The sequence below is a fragment of the Pogoniulus pusillus genome, chromosome 27 (genome assembly GCF_015220805.1).
Source record: "Pogoniulus pusillus isolate bPogPus1 chromosome 27, bPogPus1.pri, whole genome shotgun sequence".
NCBI classification, from domain to species: Eukaryota; Metazoa; Chordata; class Aves; order Piciformes; family Lybiidae; genus Pogoniulus; species Pogoniulus pusillus.
In genome coordinates, this window is record NC_087290.1 from 4,359,534 (window position 1) to 4,379,733 (window position 20,200).

The 20,200-nt window shown below is 52.8% G+C and overlaps 1 protein-coding gene across 3 annotated transcripts in view; it reads left to right on the forward strand.

The window, feature by feature from the left end:
• Window positions 1-20,200, forward strand: part of CALN1 (calneuron 1) — a 174,422-nt gene that overhangs the window by 151,869 nt on the left and 2,353 nt on the right. For all 3 annotated transcript variants that reach the window (XM_064166629.1, XM_064166630.1, XM_064166631.1), the window contains one exon: window positions 9,980-10,133. In XM_064166629.1, coding sequence (XP_064022699.1) covers window positions 9,980-10,133 — 154 coding nt within the window. The remainder of the gene's footprint in view (window positions 1-9,979; window positions 10,134-20,200) is intronic.

Below are 20,200 nucleotides of genomic sequence, written 5' to 3' on the forward strand. Positions count from 1 at the left end.
GCCTGCACAGCCCCAGCTGCAGGATGCAGTCTCAGCACGATGCCAGGCTGGCTGTGCAGGCTGGTCGCATGCAGGCATTCAGAGCCTGTCCCTGGCAAACTCACAGCAGTGGAGTTTCCAGGCACTCCTGGCTCCTCTGGGTGATCTGAACCCCTACTGTTCTGTGACTCTATGGCAATGATCTGCCACCCAGGCCCTGTCCCTGGGCTTGCTGAATCACAGGGTGCACCGAGCCCAGCTCCAGCAGCATACCAGCAAAGCACCATCTGAGGGATCAGGGACTTGAGCTACCATGTGACAGCTTATTTTAGTGTGAGAAGAGTCCTTAAGCATTGCTGAGCTAAATATTTCTCTAATTCATGCATAACTTCAGTACAGTTAGCAGCTTGATCTCACAGACCTGGGTTAGACCTCTCTCACTGTGCTCTGTGAGTGGGGAGCTCAGGGCTGGCATTTGTGGGTGCCAGGGACTGTGGCACTGAGTGCAGCCTCAGCAAGTTCACCAATGACACCAAGCTGTGTGGTGTGGCTGCCCTCAGGGCAGGGATCCATCCAGAGGGACCTGGGCAGGCTGCAGAGGTGGGCACAAGCCAAGCTCAGGAGGTTCAACAAGACCAAGTGCAAGGTCCTGCAGCTGGGTGAGGCAATGCCAAGCACAACTCCAGGCTGGGCAGTGAGTGGCTGGAGAGCAGCCCTGAGGAGAGGGACTTGGGGGTGCTGCTGTAGGAGAAGCTCAACAGGAGCCAGCAGTGTGCACTTGCAGCCCAGAAAGCCAAGCAGAGCCTGGGCTGCAGCAGCAGAAGTGTGGCCAGCAGGGCCAGGGAGGTGATTCTCCCCCTCTGCTCTGCTCTGCTGAGACCCCACCTGGAGTCCTGCATCCAGTTCTGGAGCCCCTGGGACAAGAGGGCTGTGGAGATGCTGGAGAGTGTCCAGAGCAGGGCCAGGAGGATGCTGAGAGGGCTGCAGCAGCTCTGCTGTGAGCACAGACTGGAAGAGTTGGGGCTGTGCAGGCTGGAGCAGAGGAGGCTCCCAGGTGACCTTCTTGTGGCCTTCCAGGATCTGAAGGGGGCTACAAGAAAGCTGGGGAGGGACTCTTTAGGCTGTCAGGGGATTATAGGACTGGGGGAAATGGGAAGATTCAGAATGGATGTTAGGAAGAAGTTCTTCAGCATGAGGGTGGGGAGATGAGATCCTGGACTGGGTTGCCCAGGGAGGTGGTTGAGGCCCCATGGCTGGAGGTGTTTGAGGCCAGGCTGGCTGAGGCTGTGTGCAGCCTGCTCTAGGGTAGGGTGTCCCTGGGCATGGCAGGGGGCTTGGAACTAGCAGCTCCTTGTGCTCCCTTCCAGCCCTGCCTGATTCTATGATTCTATGAAAGAAGGAACTGCCCAAATTATACCAAAGCAATTAAAACCAACCAAGCAGTTAGGTAGGACAAATCAGTCAGGATTAAATCCATTCATATGTCAGGATAAATCCATCCATGAGCATCACATCATCTTCTGTGAAGGTGACAGAGCCCCAGAAAAGGCTGCCCAGAGAGGTTGTGGAGTTTCCTTCTATGGAGACTTTGGAGACCTGTCTAGATGTGTTTCTGTGTCACAGTATCATAGGATCATAGAACCATAGAATGATCTGGGCTGGAAGTGACCACCAAAGCTCATCAGGGACATTCTCAACTAGACCAGGTTGCTGTAGGTGACCCTGTTTTGGCAGGAACTTCATCTCCAAAGGTCTCTTCCAAGCCTACCATTCTGTGATCCCAGCACTTCTCTCATTGTGGCCTTCCAGTCTCTGAAGGGAGCCTACAGAAAAGCTGGTGTGGGACTTTTTAGACTGTCAGGCAGTGATAGGAGTGGGGGGAATGGATCCAAGCTAGAGGAGGGGAGATTTACATCAGAGGCTAGGAAGAAATTCTTCAGCATGAGGGGGGTGAGCCCCTGGAAGAGGTTGCCCAGGAAAGTGGTGGAAGCCTCATCCTTGATGTTTTTAAGACCAGGCTGGATGTGACTCTGAGTAACCTGATCTAGTGTGAGGTGTCCCTGCCCATGGCAGGGGGCTTGGAGCTGGATGATCCTCGGGGTCCCTTCCTGCCCTGACAATTGTGTGATTCTGTGATGTGTAACTGTGAAGTGAGAAATTGGTTTCCTTTGGCTAAAGTCTTTCAGCAGCAGGCCTCCATGGCCAGTCCATTTGCTTTGCTGGGTTTCTGCTGCCTGATCTAATTCAGAGGCAGCTCAAAGATCACTTCTCCAGGCACTGATGCTGCCTGTAGCTGCGTGAGAAAAATGGGGAGAGGAGCAGTGGGTCGAATTCAATCTGATTTGTGAAGCAGGCAGGAGAGGTTATTTTTGCTAGAGGTTGGCTTTCTGTCACTCCCTAATCCCTCTGAGCTTGCAGGGTGTCAGCTTTATCCTTGTTGTCAAGAAGCAGCAGCCTGTGCCCCAGGTCTGTGAAGCTGCTTTGCTGGCACCTCGCATGGCACAGGCTTTAGCTCTGCACCAGCTAATGCAGATCAAAGCCAGAGAAATGCAATTACAGAAGGCAGGAGTTGGAAGTGACCTCTGGAGATCATCCAGTCCCACCCCACTGCCAAAGCAAAGTCACCCACAACAACTTGCCCAGGATCACAACGTCCAGGTGGGTTTGGGATCTCTCCAGAGGAGACTTCACAGCCTCTCTGGGCAGCCTGGATCAGTGCTCTGCCACCCTCACAGCAAAGAATTCTTTTCCTTATGTTCAAGTGGAGCTTCTTGTGTTCTAATTTGTGTCTGTTGCCACTTGTTGTGCCACAGGGCACCGCTAGACTGTGTCCTGGCATCAAGACATAAAAAGCTCTTACCCAGCACTGCCAGACACAGAAGCTGCTGTCCCCAAGACTCTTAGCAGATCCCTTTGGTGGAGGAACATCTGAAAGGGCAAAGCATGAAGACCTTTTTCCTTTTCTTGCAAACATGGGGATTTGGCTCACCTCACACAGGGCCCCTTAGAACCACAGAACCAGAACTCTTGATGGTAGACAAAACATCTACAGGTGGTGGAGTTGCCATCCCTGGAGGTGTTGAAGCCAAGCCTGGCTGGGGCATTTAAGTGCCATGGTCTGGTTGATTGGCCAGGGCTGGGTGCTAGGTTGGGCTGGCTGAGCTTGGAGCTCTCTTCCAACCTGCTTGATTCTATGATTCTATGATGCCAGGGGAATCTCACTGTTGGGATGGCCAGGACTGGATCCCCAGCCTGGAAGACCATCCCTGGCTTAGGGCTGTGTTTCTCTCCTGCTCCCCCAGCATTAAGGCAGCTGACAAGAGCTTGATTCTGTTCTATCCTATTCTTCTATTCTTCATGGGACCATTAAAAAGAGACTTGTCCTTTCTGCTTGGCACCCACCCTGCAGACATTTGTAATCATTGAGAAGGTCCTCTCTCAGCTCCCTTTCAGTCTTCTCTTCTCCAGATTGAGCAGCCCCAGGTCTCTCAGCCTTTCAGGACCTTCATCATTGCCTTGTTTCAACATGCCAAGCTGGCAAAGGAGGTTGGTTTGACTCAGAGAGAGCACACTTTGTGTGCTCTGCTTCTTGCAGAGCTGTGGCTGCCCCAGCAGTGCTCCTCAGCAGTCCTACATGGGCTGTGGGGTGCATGTGGGACAGGTGAGCTTTGAGTGCCCCATCATTGCACAGTACAAACTCAGACCAGGCTCTTGGGGTTAAAAGTGCTGCAAATATGCCCTTAAATCTGATTTTAATTTGCCTGTGTTCATGCCATTCCCTGCTGGCAGAGCTGCAAGGAGAATGGAGCAATCTCCCATGAGCCAGCACAGTAACCAGCCTGTTACTATAGCAATGAGCTTGGTACCCCTTCCTGCTTCCAGGCAGGAGAGGTGCTTCTGGCAGCATCTGGTGAGCTGGCTCTTCCCAAAGGCTGTGTAGCAAGTGACACTTGGATGACAGCCACTGTAAGCCCAGGGTGGGCTGGAGCAGCTGTTGCACATCCCACTGACATGGAGACAGCTTGAGAGCAGGAGGGCACTGGTGGTGTTACACAGCCCCAGGCACCCCTGTGGGCAAGCACCTAAGGGGCACTGGTTGCTGCTGGGCACCTTGGGCCTGCATGCTCTTGGCACTGGGAGGATGAATGCACAGATGGGGCCAAGCACAGCCCCTAGTCCCCGTGGGTGATGGGAGGGCAGGACAGAGGAGCATCCTGTGAGCACACTGACTGCTGGCACCCAGGGCAAGCAGGGTGCTCAGTCCTGTGCTCTAACCTCTGGCAGGATGGGACCACATCCTCCTGCAGCAGCAGAGCTGTGCAGCGTTGTCTCCTAGGTGCTCTATAGCAGGGACTCTGCTTGCATGCCCAGCAGTTACTATAAGTCAAGGAGGAGTCAGGAAGCCACAGGCTAGGCTGGATCAGCTCCACTTTCCCCTCCAGATGTCTCTTGGAACAACATCCTCCAGCTCCAGGAGATGTTTCTGCTGGGAGTAGTTACCAAAGCCTATCAGGGGCTGCAGCAGACAGTTCCTGGTGCTCTCTGTACACCCCTGCAGAAGAGCAGATTTTCCTTCAGGGCATTTCCTGCATCACTTGGGGCATCTGAGCCTCAGCATCAGGCAGAGTTTCTATGCCAGTGCTCACAGTGTATTCCAAAAGCACAGGTTCAGTAGCAGCATCATTGATTTCCTCTAATTATAAATCCTCTAGGAAGTCTTCAGCTTGCAGCAGAGTCAGTTTGCCTCTCAGTGGAGCCAATAAAAGTTAAGAGTTGCTCCCTGGTTACTGCCATTACAACAATAAAGAGGCAGAGTAATTGAAAAGCCAATCAGGGAAACTGCCAGGTGGGAGAGCAGTGAGGACAGAAGAAATTACCTGGGAGCCCAAGCTCCCAAGTTGTCTCTGGCTGCACTGAGAAGCAGTCCATTCTGATGGACTGGGGCATAGCTAATGGAGAGCAGACCTCCTGCCTGGAAGTGCTGGAGCAGAGAGCAGAGCAGGGCAATGGCCATATGCTTGCCAACAGGACAAACACTCAGTGCACAGAATTACAGAACTGGTTCCATTGGAAAACCCCTCTGAGAAGCCCAAGTGCAGCCATCAACCCAGCACCACCATAGAACCATTGAATTAGACAGGTTGGAAGAGAGCTCCAAGCTCAGCCAGCCCAACCTAGCACCCAGCCCTGGCCAGTCAACCAGACCATGGCACTCAGTGCCCCAGCCAGGCTTGGCTTCAACACCTCCAGCCACACAGACTCCACCACCTCCCTGGGCAGCCCATTCCAATGCCAATCACTCTCTCTGACAATAACTTCCTCCTAACATCCAGCCTAGACCTGCCCTGGCACAGCTCCAGGCTGTGTCCCCTTCTTCTGCTGCTGGCTGCCTGGCAGCAGAGCCCAACCCCACCTGGCTACAGCCTCCCTGCAGGCAGCTGCAGGCAGCAATGAGCTCTGCCCTGAGCCTCCTCTGCTGCAGGCTGCACACCCCCAGCTCCCTCAGCCTCTCCTCACAGGGCTCTGCTCCAGGCCCCTCCCCAGCCTTGCTGCCCTTCTCCAAACACCTTCCAGCACCTCAACAGCTCTCTGGATTTCAGGAGCTCAGAACTGGACACAGCACTCAAGGTGTGGCCTGAGCAGTGCTGAGCACAGGGACAGAAGAACCTCCCTTGTCCTGCTGCCCACACTGCTCCTGAGCCAGCCCAGGATATCACTGGCTCTGCTGCTCACCTGGGCACACTGCTGCCTCAGCTTCAGCTCCTCTCTACCAGTGGGCTGAATCTCTTGCAGATGTGCAGGGAGCACCATGTTGATGGCACTTCTTGCCACGTCATGAGGGACTTACATGCCTTCTCCTGGGAAACTTGAGGCACTTAAGCTTCCAGGTAGTTCAGGCTCAAAGTATCAGGGCTAAGCTGGTCTGAAGTATCACAGTATCATCAGGGTTGGAAGAGACCTCACAGATCATCAAGTCCAACCCTTTAGCACAGAGCTCAAGGCCAGACCATGGCACCAAGTGCCACGTCCAGTCCTGCCTTGAACAGCTCCAGGGACGGCGACTCCACCACCTCCCCGGGCAGCCCATTCCAGTGTCCAATGACTCTCTCAGGGAAGAACTTCAGGACCAGTGTGGCAGAGGCAGCACACACTGAGGCAGCAGTGAGGCAGAGGCAGCACAACTGCTTGCAACTCCATTTCTGTTACTTGCCCAAGTGCAAAGGCTCCTTTGGCCACAGAGATTCACCAATCAAACTGGCATTTGCCAATCTGATCTTATTAGGTGACCCCAGGGCTTGCTCACCCTTATTTGGGCAAGACACCAACAGGTACCTAAACACCTGTGGGTACCTGTTCAGCACTTTGGGAGGGGACCTGATGGCCCAAGCCTTTGTTTGCCTCCAGCCCTTGTTTCCCCCATCAGCAGAAGGGTGGGGCAAGCCAGGACATCTAATAGGCCTTTTAGCCTGCCAAGACCAACACCTCAAGGGGATGGGAACTCTACCACCTTCCTGGGCAGCCTCTTCCTGTGCCTGACTTCTTGCAGTTAAGAAATTGTTCCTAACCTCCAACCTAAACCTCCCCTGGCCTCATTTCAGCTCGTTTTCTCTCGTTCCATCACCTGATACTAGGGAGAAGAGACCAACAAGGGTGATTCTGAACCCCATCTGAGATGCTTCCTCTTCCTAAAAGGCAAAATGACAACATAACAATTAAAAACCCCCAATCATTTCTCCCTACATTAGCATTAAGCTTAAAAGCAATAGCTGAGGATGCAGCAACAGATGCTTATTTGTAAAGAGAGCAATTATCTCCCACTAGATAGATTAGCTGGTGCAGGAAGCCCCAAAATCCCACCAGTCATTATTGTTTCCCCATTAAGGTTAGGTAACAGCCATGGTTGTGTTTGTAATCACAGAATCGTTCTGGCTGGCAAAGACCTTTTCAGATCATCAAGTCCAAGCACAATCCAGGTAGCTGGAAGCAAAGCAACAGGCAGCATCACAGCAGGCTCTGCAGAAGCTTGTTAGTGGTAATGCTGGTGTGAAAGAGAGACCAGCAGGGAAGGACTTCGAAGGAGGCAAAGAGAGAAGAGCAGAGGCGAGGCGGGGAGAGGAGAGGAGAGGAGAGGAGAGGAGAGGAGAGGAGAGGAGAGGAGAGGAGAGGAGAGGAGAGGAGAGGAGAGGAGAGGAGAGGAGAGGAGAGGAGAGGAGAGGAGAGGAGAGGAGAGGAGAGGAGAGGAGAGGAGAGGAGAGGAGAGGAGAGGAGAGGAGAGGAGAGGAGAGGAGAGGAGAGGAGAGGAGAGGAGAGGAGAGGAGAGGAGAGGAGAGGAGAGGAGAGGAGAGGAGAGGAGAGGAGAGGGGAGGAGAGGGGAGGAGAGGGGAGGAGAGGGGAGGAGAGGTTAGGGGAAGAGAGGAGAGGCAAAGAGAGCAGAGGTGAGGCAAAGAGAGGCGAGGTGAGGTGAGGAGAGGCGAAGAGAAAAGAGCAGAGGCGAGGCAAAGAGAGGAGAGGTGAAGAGAGGGGAGGAGAGGAGAGGCGAAGAGAGGTGAGGGGAGGAGAGGTGAGGGGAGGAGAGGAGAGGTTAGGGGAGGAGAGGAGAGGCAAAGAGAGAAGAGCAGAGGCGAGGAAAAGAGAGGAGAGGTGAGGTGAGGAGAGGAGAGGTGAAGAGAGGGGAGGAGAGGAGAGGTGAAGAGAGGGGAGGAGAGGAGAGGCAAAGAGAGGAGAGGAGAGGAGAGAGGAGGAGAGGTTAGGGGAGGAGAGGAGAGGCAAAGAGAGGCAAGGTGAGGTGAGGAGAGGCGAAGAGAGGTGAGAGGAGGAGAGGCAAAGAGAGAAGAGCAGAGGCGAGGCAAAGAGAGGAGAGGTGAGGTGAGGAGAGGAGAGGTGAAGAGAGGTGAGGAGAGGAGAGGCGAAGAGAGGTGAGGGGAGGAGAGGAGAGGTGAAGAGAGGTGAGGTGAGGAGAGGAGAGATGAAGAGAGGAGAGGCAAGGAGGCTCCCAGGTGACCTTCTTGTGGCCTGCCAGGATCTGAAGTGGGACACAAAAAAGTTGGGGAGGGACTTTTTAGGCTGCGAGGGAGTGACAGGACTGGGGAGAATGGAGCAAAGCTGGAGATGGGTAGATTCAAACTGGCCATGAGGAGGAAGTTGTTAGCAGGAGAGTGGTGAGAGGCTGGACTGGGTTGCCCAAGGAGGTGGTTGAGTCCCCATGGCTGGAGGTGTTTGAGGCCAGGCTGGCTGAGGCTGTGTGCAGCCTGCTCTAGGGTAGGATGTCCCTGGGCATGGCAGGGGGCTTGGAACTGGCTGCTCCTTGTGCTCCCTTCCAACCCTGACTGATTCTGTGACTCTGCAAAGAGGACTCCAGCCCAGACTGACGATGGGGTAGTGAGATGGGCTAGTGCAACCACCCACAGCTGGGCTTCTTCTCTTGCTATGAAATGATGGATTTGGCTTATGGGTGCACTTGGAAAGTTGCTGGGGCTCAAGTTTGAGTTTCCTCAAGACAAAGACCCCAAAGGAATGCAGGACCTGGTGGTAGGTGAGGGAATTAGCACTGGTGAGCAATCAGCACTGCAGGAGAGAGCTGCAAACCCTGGGCAGCCTCAAGGCACTCTGCAAACCTCCACTAGCTACACCTCCCAACAGCCATGTGAGTTGACACACACCTCTAGTTGCCAAGAGAAACACTTCTCTTGCTTGTGCTGGCTGTGAAGCACACAGCTGCTCCATTCCCCTTCCTCCTTGAACGTTAAAGCAAGCAGAAGATGGGGTGGGGTTGAGATTTCCTCACAACAAAGCAGTGTGGAAATTTGTGACTAAATTTCGGGGGGGGGGGAAGGTTGCAATCCTGCTTTGAGCTGCGCAGCGAGGAGCCGCTGGTGGCAATTGCATGCTGGCTATTTTTAGCTGGGCAGCATGAACACTGCATCTCTGAGGAGAAAGAACAGCAGGGAAACATCAACACTCTCCTCTCCCCCAGCCCCCCCCCCCCCCCAAGACTTGCTTTTCAAAGAAGTCAAGTGGGGCAAAATGAGGCTGTTAGGATTTTGCCACTGCTGCCCACGGTTCTGCGCAGTTGCTGCAGCAGGTTTTGGGTTGCTGCAGGGAATAAACAAAGAGACCTGCAGAAACCTTGAGTGCTGTGTCCAGTTCTGGGACACTCGTTTCAAGAGAGATGCTGAGGTGCTGGAAGGTGTTTGGAGAAGGGCAGCAAGGCTGGGGAGGGGCCTGGAGCACAGCCCTGTGAGGAGAGGCTGAGGGAGCTGGGGGGGTGCAGCCTGCAGCAGAGGAGGCTCAGGGCAGAGCTCATTGCTGTCTGCAGCTGCCTGCAGGGAGGCTGTAGCCAGGTGGGGTTGGGCTCTGCTGCCAGGCAAGCAGCAAGAGAAGGGGACAGAGCCTGGAGCTGTGCCAGGGCAGGTCTAGGCTGGATGTTAGGAGGCAGTTCCTGTCAGAGAGAGTGATTGGCATTGGAATGGGCTGCCCAGGGAGGTGGTGGAGTCACCATGCCTGGAAGTGTTGAAGCCAAGCCTGGCTGGGGCACTTAGTGCTATGGTCTGGTTGACTGGATAGGGCTGGGTGCTAGGCTGGCCTGGCTGAGCTTGGAGGTCTCTTCCAACCTGCTTGATTCTATGATACCAGGGGAATCTCACTGTTGGGATGGCCAGGACTGGATCCCCAGCCTGGAAGACCATCCCTGGCTTAGGGCTGTGTTTCTCCCCTCCTCTCCCAGCATTAAGGCAGCTGACAAGAGCTCTAGCAACAGTTCACTTGCAGCATTCACACTGTTAGTGTTAAATGAACCCAAAAGAGCAAAACTTTGCAAAGTTCTCTTGAGCAATTGAAATGAGGTTGAAAAAGAAACCAAACCAACCCAACAAACCACCCCACAAGCCAGGAGCTGCATCATGCACACATGCCTCTCTCTCTCTCTCTCTCTTTCTCTCTCTCCCCCCAAGCACCCTGCCTGCTGCTGGTGGCTGAGTCTAACTCCATCCTCTTCCCGCAGTTCGACATGCAAAGGATAACGCTGGAAGAGCTGAAACACATCCTCTACCACGCCTTCCGGGACCACCTCACCATGAAGGACATCGAGAACATCATCATCAACGAGGAGGAGAGTTTAAATGAGAACTCAGGCAACTGCCAAACAGAGTTTGAAGGTGAGGGAAGAAGGCATCTGGGGTTCTGCTTCCTCTGGAACGCTCTGATCCGCCACGCGCAAGGGGCGAGGATCTGTGGAGTTAGAGTGGAGTTGTTTAGGGGGAAGCAGCAGGGAGAGTTGAGAGGCAGCCCTGGGTGTGGTGGGGAGGTTGGTTGGAGTAGATGGAGATTTCTAAGGGCCCTTCCAAACTAAGCCTTTCTATGACACACTTAGAGAGCTCAAGAGCTGCCATTGGAATCATAGAATGGTTTAGGTTGGAACTCATCTGGTTTAGGTTGGAACTCATCTGGTTTGCTGATGAGATCTCAGGAAGAAGATAAATATGCCAGTGTTTGCCTGATCCTTATCACTGCCATGAAGGGACAAATCCTGCTAGGTGCTGACCATCAGTAACCTAACCTAATCCTTATCACTGCATGAAGGGACAAATCCTGCTAGGTGCTGACCATCAGTAACCTAACCTGATCCTTATCACTGCATGAAGGGACAAATCCTGCAAGGTGCTGACCATCAATCACCTAACCTGATCCTTATCACTGCATGTAGGGACAAATCCTGCAAGGTGCTGACCATCAGTAACCTAACCTGATCCTTATCACTGCATGAAGGGACAAATCCTGCTAGGTGCTGACCATCAGTAACCTAACCTGATCCTTATCACTGCATGAAGGGACAAATCCTGCAAGGTGCTGACCATCAGTAACCTAACCTGATCCTTATCACTGCATGAAGGGACAAATCCTGCTAGGTGCTGACCATCAGTAACCTAACCTGATCCTTATCACTGCATGTAGGGACAAATCCTGCAAGGTGCTGACCATCAATAACCTAACCTAATCCTTATCACTGCATGAAGGGACAAATCCTGCAAGGTGTTGATCATCAATAACCTAACCTGATCCTTATCACTGCATGAAGGGACAAATCCTGCTAGGTGCTGACCATCAATCACCTAACCTGATCCTTATCACTGCATGTAGGGACAAATCCTGCAAGGTGTTGACCATCAATAACCTAACAGAGCAGAATCTCATGGGCAATGAGGATGTTCATCAGCCTTTGCCCATCAGCATCTCAGTTTGTCTGCTGAGAGAGGTCATAGAATCAAATAATGGTTTAGTTGGAAGAGACCTCAAAGCTCAGCCAGTTCCAACCCCCTGCCACAGGCAGGAACACCTCCCATTAGAGCAGGTTGCTCAAGGCCTCATCCAACCTGGTCTTGAACACCTCCAGGGAGGTTGTGGAGCACAGAAGCACCCAATGTGATCTTTGATCACATTGGGTGCTTCTGTGCTCCACAACCTCCCTGGGCAACCTGTGCCAGTGTCTCACCACCCTCAACCTGTGCCAGTGTCTCACCACACTCACTGCAAAGAACCCTTTCCTAACATCTAGTTTAAACCTCCCCTCTGCCAGTTTAAACTCATTCCTCCTCATCCTCTCATTACAAGACCTTGCAAATAGTTCCTCCTCAGCCTTACTGCAGGTCCCATCAGATACTGGAAGGCTACTACAAGGTCTCCTCAAAGCCTTCTCTTCTCCAGGCTGCACAGCCCCAACTCTCTCAGCCTGTCCTCATAGCAGAGCTGCTGCAGCCCTCTGAGTATCTTCATGGCCTCCTCTGGGCTCACTCCAACAGTTCCATGTCCTTTTTGTGTTGGGGGCTCCAGAACTGCACCCAGTACTCCAGGTGGGGTCTCAGGAGAGCAGAGTAAAGGGGAAGAATCTCTTCCCTTGCCCTGCTGGCAGTGCTCCTCTTGATGCAGGACACAGTTGGCTGCCTGGGCTGCATGTGCACACTGCTGGCTCATGTTGAGCTTTTCATCAACCCAGATTAGCCTTCTTCTGCGTGCTCTGAGCAAAGCTGATCCTGTCTCAGGCAGGAGCATGAACCAGTGAGTGCTTTGCTTCCTGGCCCTCCTTTCTCTGGTGGGACTCAGGCAGAAGCATGTGCAGCTCATGCTGAGCTGAGTGTCTAAAGCAGACTGAGTTTCCCTGCAGAATTGTGCATATCTCCTCAGCTTAGCAGGGGAAGACTTCACTGGCCCTGCCCTAGCAAATTGTGTGAGGTTCCACCAGGGCCAGCAGGTTGACAGAGGTGATTCTCCCCCTCTACTCTGCACTGCTGAGACTCCATCTTGAGTACTGCATCAGTTCTGGAGCACCTATTACAGGAAAGATCTGGAGGTGCTGGAATGCATCCAGAGAAGGGCCACAAGGAGGAGCAGAGGGCTGGAGCAGCTCTGCTATGAGGACAGACTGAGGAATTTTGGGCTGTTCAGTCTGGAGAAGAGAAGACTCCATGGAGACCTTATTGTGGCCTTCCAGTACAGAAGGGGGCTACAGGAAAGCTGGAGAGGGACTTTTAAGGGTGTTGGGTAGTGATAGGACTGGGGAAAATGGATCAAAAGTGGAAATGGGTAGATTCAGGTTGGATGTTAGGAAGAAGTTCTTCAGCATGAGGGTGGTGAGACACTGGAATAGGTTGCCCAGGGAGGTGGTAGAAGCCCCATCCCTGGAGGTATTTAATGCCAGGCTGGATGTGGCTCTGAGGTGTCATTTCCCATGACAGGGGGGGTTGAAACTGGATGATCTTTGAGGCTCCTTCCAGCCCTATGATTCTGTTGTCTTTACATAAGCAGAGAAGATCTTGTAGATGTGGCACTTCAGGACATGGTTCAGTGGTCATAATGTTGGGTTGATGGTTGGACTCGACAGTCTTAGAGGTCTTTTCCAGCCTTAATGATTCTGCTCTGGGCTCCCAGTTAACAGCTGGGGAGAGTCCTCTTCCTGCACAGTAACACCAGCAATGAGCAGAGAAGGTGCCTCTGCATCTTCCTGCCCTGTCCACTTCTTGTTTGGTGCTGTCAGGACAGAGGATCTTGGGGGTTGTGTGCATTACCCTGCAACATCCACTGCGCTTCCCACCCACTGCCATGCCACTTCATGGCCTCAAGTTGCTTCAGGGAAGGGTTAGGTTGGCTACTAGGAAATATTTCTTAATTGAAAGAGTGGTCAGGCACTGGAACAGGCTGCCCAGGGAGGTGGTGGAGTCCCCATCCCTGGAGGGCATGGCAACCCTGGGACACAGTTAAAGGCTGTGGTAGTGCTGAGTTGATGGTTGGGCTTGATCATCTTAGAGGTCTTTTCCAACCTTCATGGGTCTATGATTCCATGGCTCATACAGGCCATTCTGAGGGCTCAAAAGGTACCAGGCAGAGACACTGAAGAGTCTTAAAAAGCAAGCAGAGGATAAGCACATTAGTGCAATTCTCAGCCTGGCTAATTAACAGCATTCAGCAGCTATCTCCAGCACTCTCTTCCCTCCGCTAAATACGGCGCGGAAGACGTGGAAGAGCACAGCTGAATTTTAAGAAGCCTGCAGGAGGGAGGCAAGCAGCAAAGCTCTTTGAATCAAGCCAAGCAACACTTTTTTTTCCCCCCTTCCTCCCCCCTCCTCCTCCTCCTGAAGAGCAGCCGGGAGGAAGAGATGCTTACTGACATGAATGGAGTCGCTAGTCCCCGCTGACCTGCTGATTCACTGGAGACATGGGCCAGCTGTCACTGTGCTGAGAGGCATGCAGGCTTCCTTCAGCTTTGCTGCTTGGGTGAACTAGCCCAGCTGCACACACACACACAAATAAAAAGGGTCTGAAAAACCTACATGCTCAGCATCTCATTTTGGAAGTCCCAGCTTCCAAAAGTACAGCGAGAACAGCTTTTCTCGTGGGATGTTGGCATTGCTGGCGCTAGGCAGAACCTAGAAGCAAAACAGAGCCTTTTTTTTTTAGCTGTTGGTAGAAACACACACCCAGAGGCACCTACAAATGCACCAGGGAATAAAGATCAACTGAGCACTGTCAACTGAGATGCAAAGTTTTGCTTGGGGTCCCAGCAGAAGGAGAAGTTTCTGCTCGGCGGCGGCTCTGACGTAAGCGCTTCTCCCCGGAGCGACAGCCTGAGAGCAGGTTGTGTGCCTGCAGCTCTTCCTGCTGGAACATGCCACTCTCTGAGTGACCCACTTGTGCCTCCAGCCTTCCCATTTCCCAAACACTAAGATCCCTACAGGCCTCAAAAGCAAAAGAAAAATGCTAGGGCCTCAAGGCATGGATCAATGGTGCTAAAGGAGAGCTGGCAAGAAGGTTGGGCAGGCTCTCAGTCTGGCTTTAAGTGGCTGGTCAGAAGTGGCTCCATGTGAAGCACTCAATTAGTGGAGTGGAGGAGATGTCTACAACTACCTGAGGGGAGGTTGTGGCCAGGAGGAGGTTGCTCTCTTCTCTCAGGTGGCCAGCGCCAGAACGAGAGGACACAGCCTCAGGCTGTGCCAGGGGAGATTTAGGCTGGAGGTGAGGAGAAAGTTCTTCACTGAGAGAGTCATTGGACACTGGAATGGGCTGCCCGGGGAGGTGGTGGAGTCGCCGTCCCTGGAGCTGTTCAAGGCAGGACTGGACGTGGCACTTGGTGCCATGGTCTGGCCTTGAGCTCTGTGCTAAAGGGTTGGACTTGATGATCTGTGAGGTCTCTTCCAACCCTGATGATATTGATACTGATACTGATACTGAGATGCTTTTTGGGCATGATTCCTCCAGGTTCTTTCAGGTGCTACCTTGGGAGGAGATGAAATGCATCTTAAAAAGCACTTTTCTTTTCTTTCAACTATAAAGGGGCTGGCTCAGAGGCTCACATCTATGTTTAATGTATATTTCAGCCACCCCTATTGAAGTGCCTTTAATTATAGGCAAGAATCAAGCCAAGATGAACCCCAGTGGTTTTCACTGAGGTTTGGGTATGGCTCCTGGGCAAAGAGACATAGCAGATAGCTTTCAACAGCACCTTGCTGAAATGAGGCATCTCCACTCAGGGTTTTGCCATCAAAGAGAAGCCTCAAAACCCTTCTCTAAGACATCCCCCCTTCTCCACACCAGGGCCTGGCTGGCTTAGCCCCAACAGGTGCCAAACACCACTGCCAGTGACACTAATCTGTGCAAATTTCTGTCACTCTTAACAATTGAGAATGAGAGGCTGGAGAACGTGCCAGGGTGGGTGGGTGGGTGGGCAGAGGCCACTGAACAAGGCCAAGTGCAGGGTTCTGCACTTTGGCCACAACAACCCCAAGCAGCACTGAGAGCAGCCAGGCAGAGAGGGAGCTGGGGGTGCTAGGAGAGAGGAGCTGCAGAGGAGGCAGCAGTGTGCCCAGGTGGGCAGCAGAGCCAATGGCATCCTGGGCTGGCTCAGGAGCAGTGTGGGCAGCAGGACAAGGGAGGTTCTTCTGCCCCTGTGCTCAGCATTGCTCAGGCCACACCTGGAGTGCTGTGTCCAGTTCTGGGCTCCTCCATTCAAGAGAGATGCTGAGGTGCTGGAAGGTGTTTGGAGAAGGGCAGCAAGGCTGGGGAGGGGCCTGGAGCAGAGCCCTGTGAGGAGAGGCTGAGGGAGCTGGGGGGGTGCAGCCTGCAGCAGAGGAGGCTCAGGGCAGAGCTCATTGCTGTCTGCAGCTGCCTGCAGGGAGGCTGCAGCCAGGTGGGGTTGGGCTCTGCTGCCAGGCAAGCAGCAACAGAAGAAGGGGACACAGCCTCAAGTTGTGCCAGGGCAGGTCTCTCTGCAGGGCTCTCCTGGAACTTCCTGAGCTCAAGTTGGTGCCTGTTATCCCTTGTCCTATCACTGGGCACCACAGACAAAAGACTGGCCCCATCTTCCCCACACCCACCCAGTAAGTATTGCTCAGCATTGAGAAGATTCCCCCCCTCAGTCTTCCCCTCTCTGGGCTAAAAAGCCCCAAGTCCTTCAGCCTTTCTTCAAAGTTCTGGTTCCTTAAAGATTGGCCCAGATGATCCTTGAGGTCCCTTCCAGCCTGGTATGCTATGAATCTGTGAATCCAAACACTCAGAGCATTAAGCTCATTGCAAATGAGTTCTGGCTGGTTAGGGTGCCCCAGGCTATCTGCAGTGGGTGTTTCCTCCTCACCCCTGGCACTCACCTTAACTGCACGTAGAGAAGCTGCCACTGCTCTCCTCCCTCTCCCCCCAAAGAAGGACTAGGAGGATGCACACTGCAGACAAGGGCCTGGGAATGAAAAACTGCCCCCTGAAAGATGGAAATAACTGCATCCAGCTAGAAAAAGCAAATATCACTCATCTTTGGCAGGGCTGTGGCAGAAGCCACTGTAAATACACTGTAGATGTTCATGTTAGCAAGCCCTTTTCTGCAGGCAAGGCTCTCAGCACTTCCCTTCATCATCTGAAGTGCACTATGGGCATTGTGACCAGCCCAGCAGCCACAACCTGATGGACTCTGCAATAGGCTGAACCCATTAATCCCATGGCCTTGGGGAGGAATTACAGTGACAGTAGCTCTGCCTCTGTTACCACAGTGAGTCCTCCTTCAGCCTGTCCTCTGCATGTTGAGAAGGGGAAGGGTGATCCAACCTCAATTTGCCTTTCCTCTTGAGATCTCACTGACATTGGACACTTTGTGAGTTGTTCTCCCCACTAAGAAGGGTCTAGGAAATTTCCAAAGGATATTGGGCTCTGACCTGGGTCTGACCTCGTGTCCAAACCCTGGCATATCTCACAGGCAGGCAAAATTCTTGCTGGCAACCAGCTGCAACACAGATCAAGCATCCAGCCCTGTGACAAGGCCAGCTGTGGATATCAGCAGGGAAAAGCACAGCTGCCAAGCTCAAAGGATCTGTAAATTTGGAGAAAGGAGAGAAGAGAGAGCTAAAATTCATCAGTTAGCAGCAGGAGGGAATGGGTGTCCTTGTTTAAGAGGGCAGTTCAGAGGGCAGCATGTAGTGGTGCCCAGTGAAGAAAGTCAGTAGCTTCAGCTGCTTTGTCTCTTTGTGGATTGCAAGGAGACAGAGGAGCTTTAATGCTCATCTTCTTGCTGGAGTAAGTCCTGTGGAGTCCAAATAAACAGCAAGAGGGAGTCTGCACCTCCTCTGCATTTCAGCATAGACCTTCCCCCTCTCTTCTCAAGCTGTTTGGTAGGTTGTTTAGCTACTTGGTGTACTTTCAGTCAGTAAAGAACAGCCTCAAGCTGTGCCAGGGGAGGTTCACACTGGATGTTAGGAGGAAGTTGTTGGCAGAGAGTGATTGGCATTGGAATGGGCTGCCCAGGGAGGTGGTGGAGTCACCATCTCTGGAGGTGTTGAAGCCAAGCCTGGGTGGGGCACTTAGTGCCATGGTCTGGTTGACTGGATAGGGCTGGGTGCTAGGCTGGACTGGAAGAGCTTGGAGCTCTCTTCCAACCTGCTTGATTCTATGATATTAGGAAAGATTTCTTCACAGAAAGGGTTATCAAGCATTGAACAGGCTGCCCAGGAAGTGGTGGACTCACCTTCTCTAGAGGGATTTAAAAGACACACAGATGTGATGCTGAGAGATGTGGTTTAGTGACAGCAGCTTAGCAGCAGTGGTGGGATTGTGGTGATCTCAAAGGTCTCTTCCAGCCTCAACACTTCTGTGGCTCTAACAGTGACTTATTTGGATCCTGCTGCTTTCAAGTTCTAGTTTCACTCAATGGCTTACCTAAGAGGGAAGAAATTGTTCAGTTCAGGAACACTTCTGCAGGAAACACTGAAAATGCTTCACTCTTTGCCTTTCAGTGTGAGAGTTGCCCTCACAAAAAGCCTTGACCAGTCTTCAGCTGCTGCTCCCAGTCACCATAATCAGCAGCAGAGCCTGTCACTGTACAGCAATGCTGATGGTGATGGCTTGTGGCCCTGCTTTGTCTGCTGCCTGGGAGTGTTTTCAAAGTGCAGAAATAACAGGAAAAGAAATCAAGAAGTCACTTTCAGCTGTGATTTAAGGAGCTTTACAAAGTGCCAGGGCATCATGCACAAAGCTTGATAAAGAAGAATGAAGAAATCAAGGAGCAGAGCGGTGCAAGAAGCAAGCAAATGATTTGGGAGAGCTGCTGGAAGAGAGTTTCATTGTCTGCAGAGAATATAGTGAGTGCTTGGAGTGCTGGTACTGCAGCTGTCCCTTGCCCTGGGCAGTCTGACTAAGGAGAGCTTCTCATGCCTCCAGCATTCAGCTGGTGCTAGGGAACTCTGTGGGAGCTGGGAATAGGGCTCAAGCTCTGTTAAATCCTACCCAGAAGAGGTGAGGGGATGGAACAAGTGCATTCTAGCCAGGTGGGGGGTGGCCTCTTCTCCCAGGCACCCAGCAATAGAACAAGGGGACACAGTCTCAAGTTGTGCCAGGGTAGGTACAGGCTGGATATTAGGAAGAAGTTCTTCCCAGAGAGAGTGATTGGCATTGGAATGGGCTGCCCAGGGAGGTGGTGGAGGCACCGTCCCTGGGGGTCTTCAAGAAAAGACTGGATGAGGCACTTAGTGCCATGGTCTGGTTGATTGGTTAGGGCTGGGTGCTAGGTTGGACTGGATGAGCTTGGAGGTCTCTTCCAACCTGGTTGATTCTATGATTCTGTGATTCTCAAAACGCAGCACTCAGCTATCCCTGCTCTCTGTGTGATGAGGTTCAAGCCTGCATCATAGATTCAAAGAATGGCTTGGGTTGGAAGGGACCTTAAAGATCATCTAGTCCCAACCTCCCTGCAATGGACAGGGACACCTCCCACTAGAGCAGATTGCTCAAGGCCAAGGTTTTTCCCCATATCCAGTTCTGGAGCCCCTGGGACAAGAGGGCTGTGGATGTGCTGGAGCCACTAGGATGCTGAGAGGGCTGCAGCAGCTCTGCTGTGAGCACAGACTGGAAGAGCTGGGGCTGTGCAGGCTGGAGCAGAGGAGGCTCCCAGGTGACCTTCTTGTGGCCTGCCAGGATCTGAAAGGGGCTACAAAAAAGCTGGAGGGGGAATTCATAGGCTCTCAGGGAGTGCCAGGACGGGGGGGAATGGAGCAAAGCTGGAGGTGGGGAGAGTGAGGCTGGAGGTGAGGAGGAAGTTGTTGAGCAGGAGAGTGGTGAGAGGCTGGACTGGGTTGCCCAGGGAGGTGGTTGAGGCCCCATGGCTGGAGGTGTTTGAGGCCAGGCTGGCTGAGGCTGTGTGCAGCCTGCTCTAGGGTAGGGTGCCCCTGGGCATGGCAGGGGGCTTGGAACTGGCTGCTCCTTGTGCTCCCTTCCAACCCTGACTGATTCTATGATTCTGTGATACATTCTAAAGACATTCTCCTGGACTTTTTTATATACAGGAACTTGGATCCTTTTCCTGGGCACACTTTGCCAGCCACCTGAAAGTCTCCCACCATCAGGAGCCCATGCATGAGAGAAAGGCAGGGGTGCATCCCTGCTCAGACCAAACCAAGCCCAGGTGTTACTGCCTGTAGCAGTGGGGCAGAACACGTTGCATGTGTGAGGTCTTGCTGTGATCACATCAGGGGACCTTCAAAGCCTTTCCAAGCATTAATCTCCACCCAAATACTACCTCAAGTTGTCCCAGGGAAGGTTTAGGTTGGGCATTAGAAGAAACTTCTGCACTGAAATGGTTCTCAGAGGCTGGCACAGGCTGCCCAGGGAGGTGGTTGAATGCCCATCCCTGCAGGTGTTTCAGAGGCAGAGATGTGGTGCTGAGGGCCATGGCTAAGCTCCAGCCTTGATAGTTAGAAAACGGAATCATAGAATGATAGAATCAGGCAGGGTTGGAAGGGACCACAAGGAGCAGCCAGTTCCAAGCCCCTGCCATGCCCAGGGACACCCTACCCTAGAGCAGGCTGCACACAGCTTCAGCCAGCCTGGCCTCAAACACCTCCAGCCATGGGGCCTCAACCACCTCCCTGGGCAACCCATTCCAGCCTCTCACCACTCTCATCACCAACAGCTTCCTCCTGAGGCTGAACAGTTCAACTGCTTGACCTTAAAGGTCGTTTCCAACCAAACCAATCCTGTGCTTCTGTGAGTCTCTGTTTTTATGTTCAACATCACAGCTAAGGAGGCTAAGGCAGGGGCATGCATTGGCTTCAGCCAATTGATCCTCCTCCAAGACCTTCAGCAGAAACAAGTCAAACACTGAACCCCCTCTAACTCTTTGCTTTTCTAACTGGCACAGATTGCTCTCACTTCTTGTGGCAATCATTCTGCAAACGTTCACGTGAAAAGGTGCTTAAGAAGC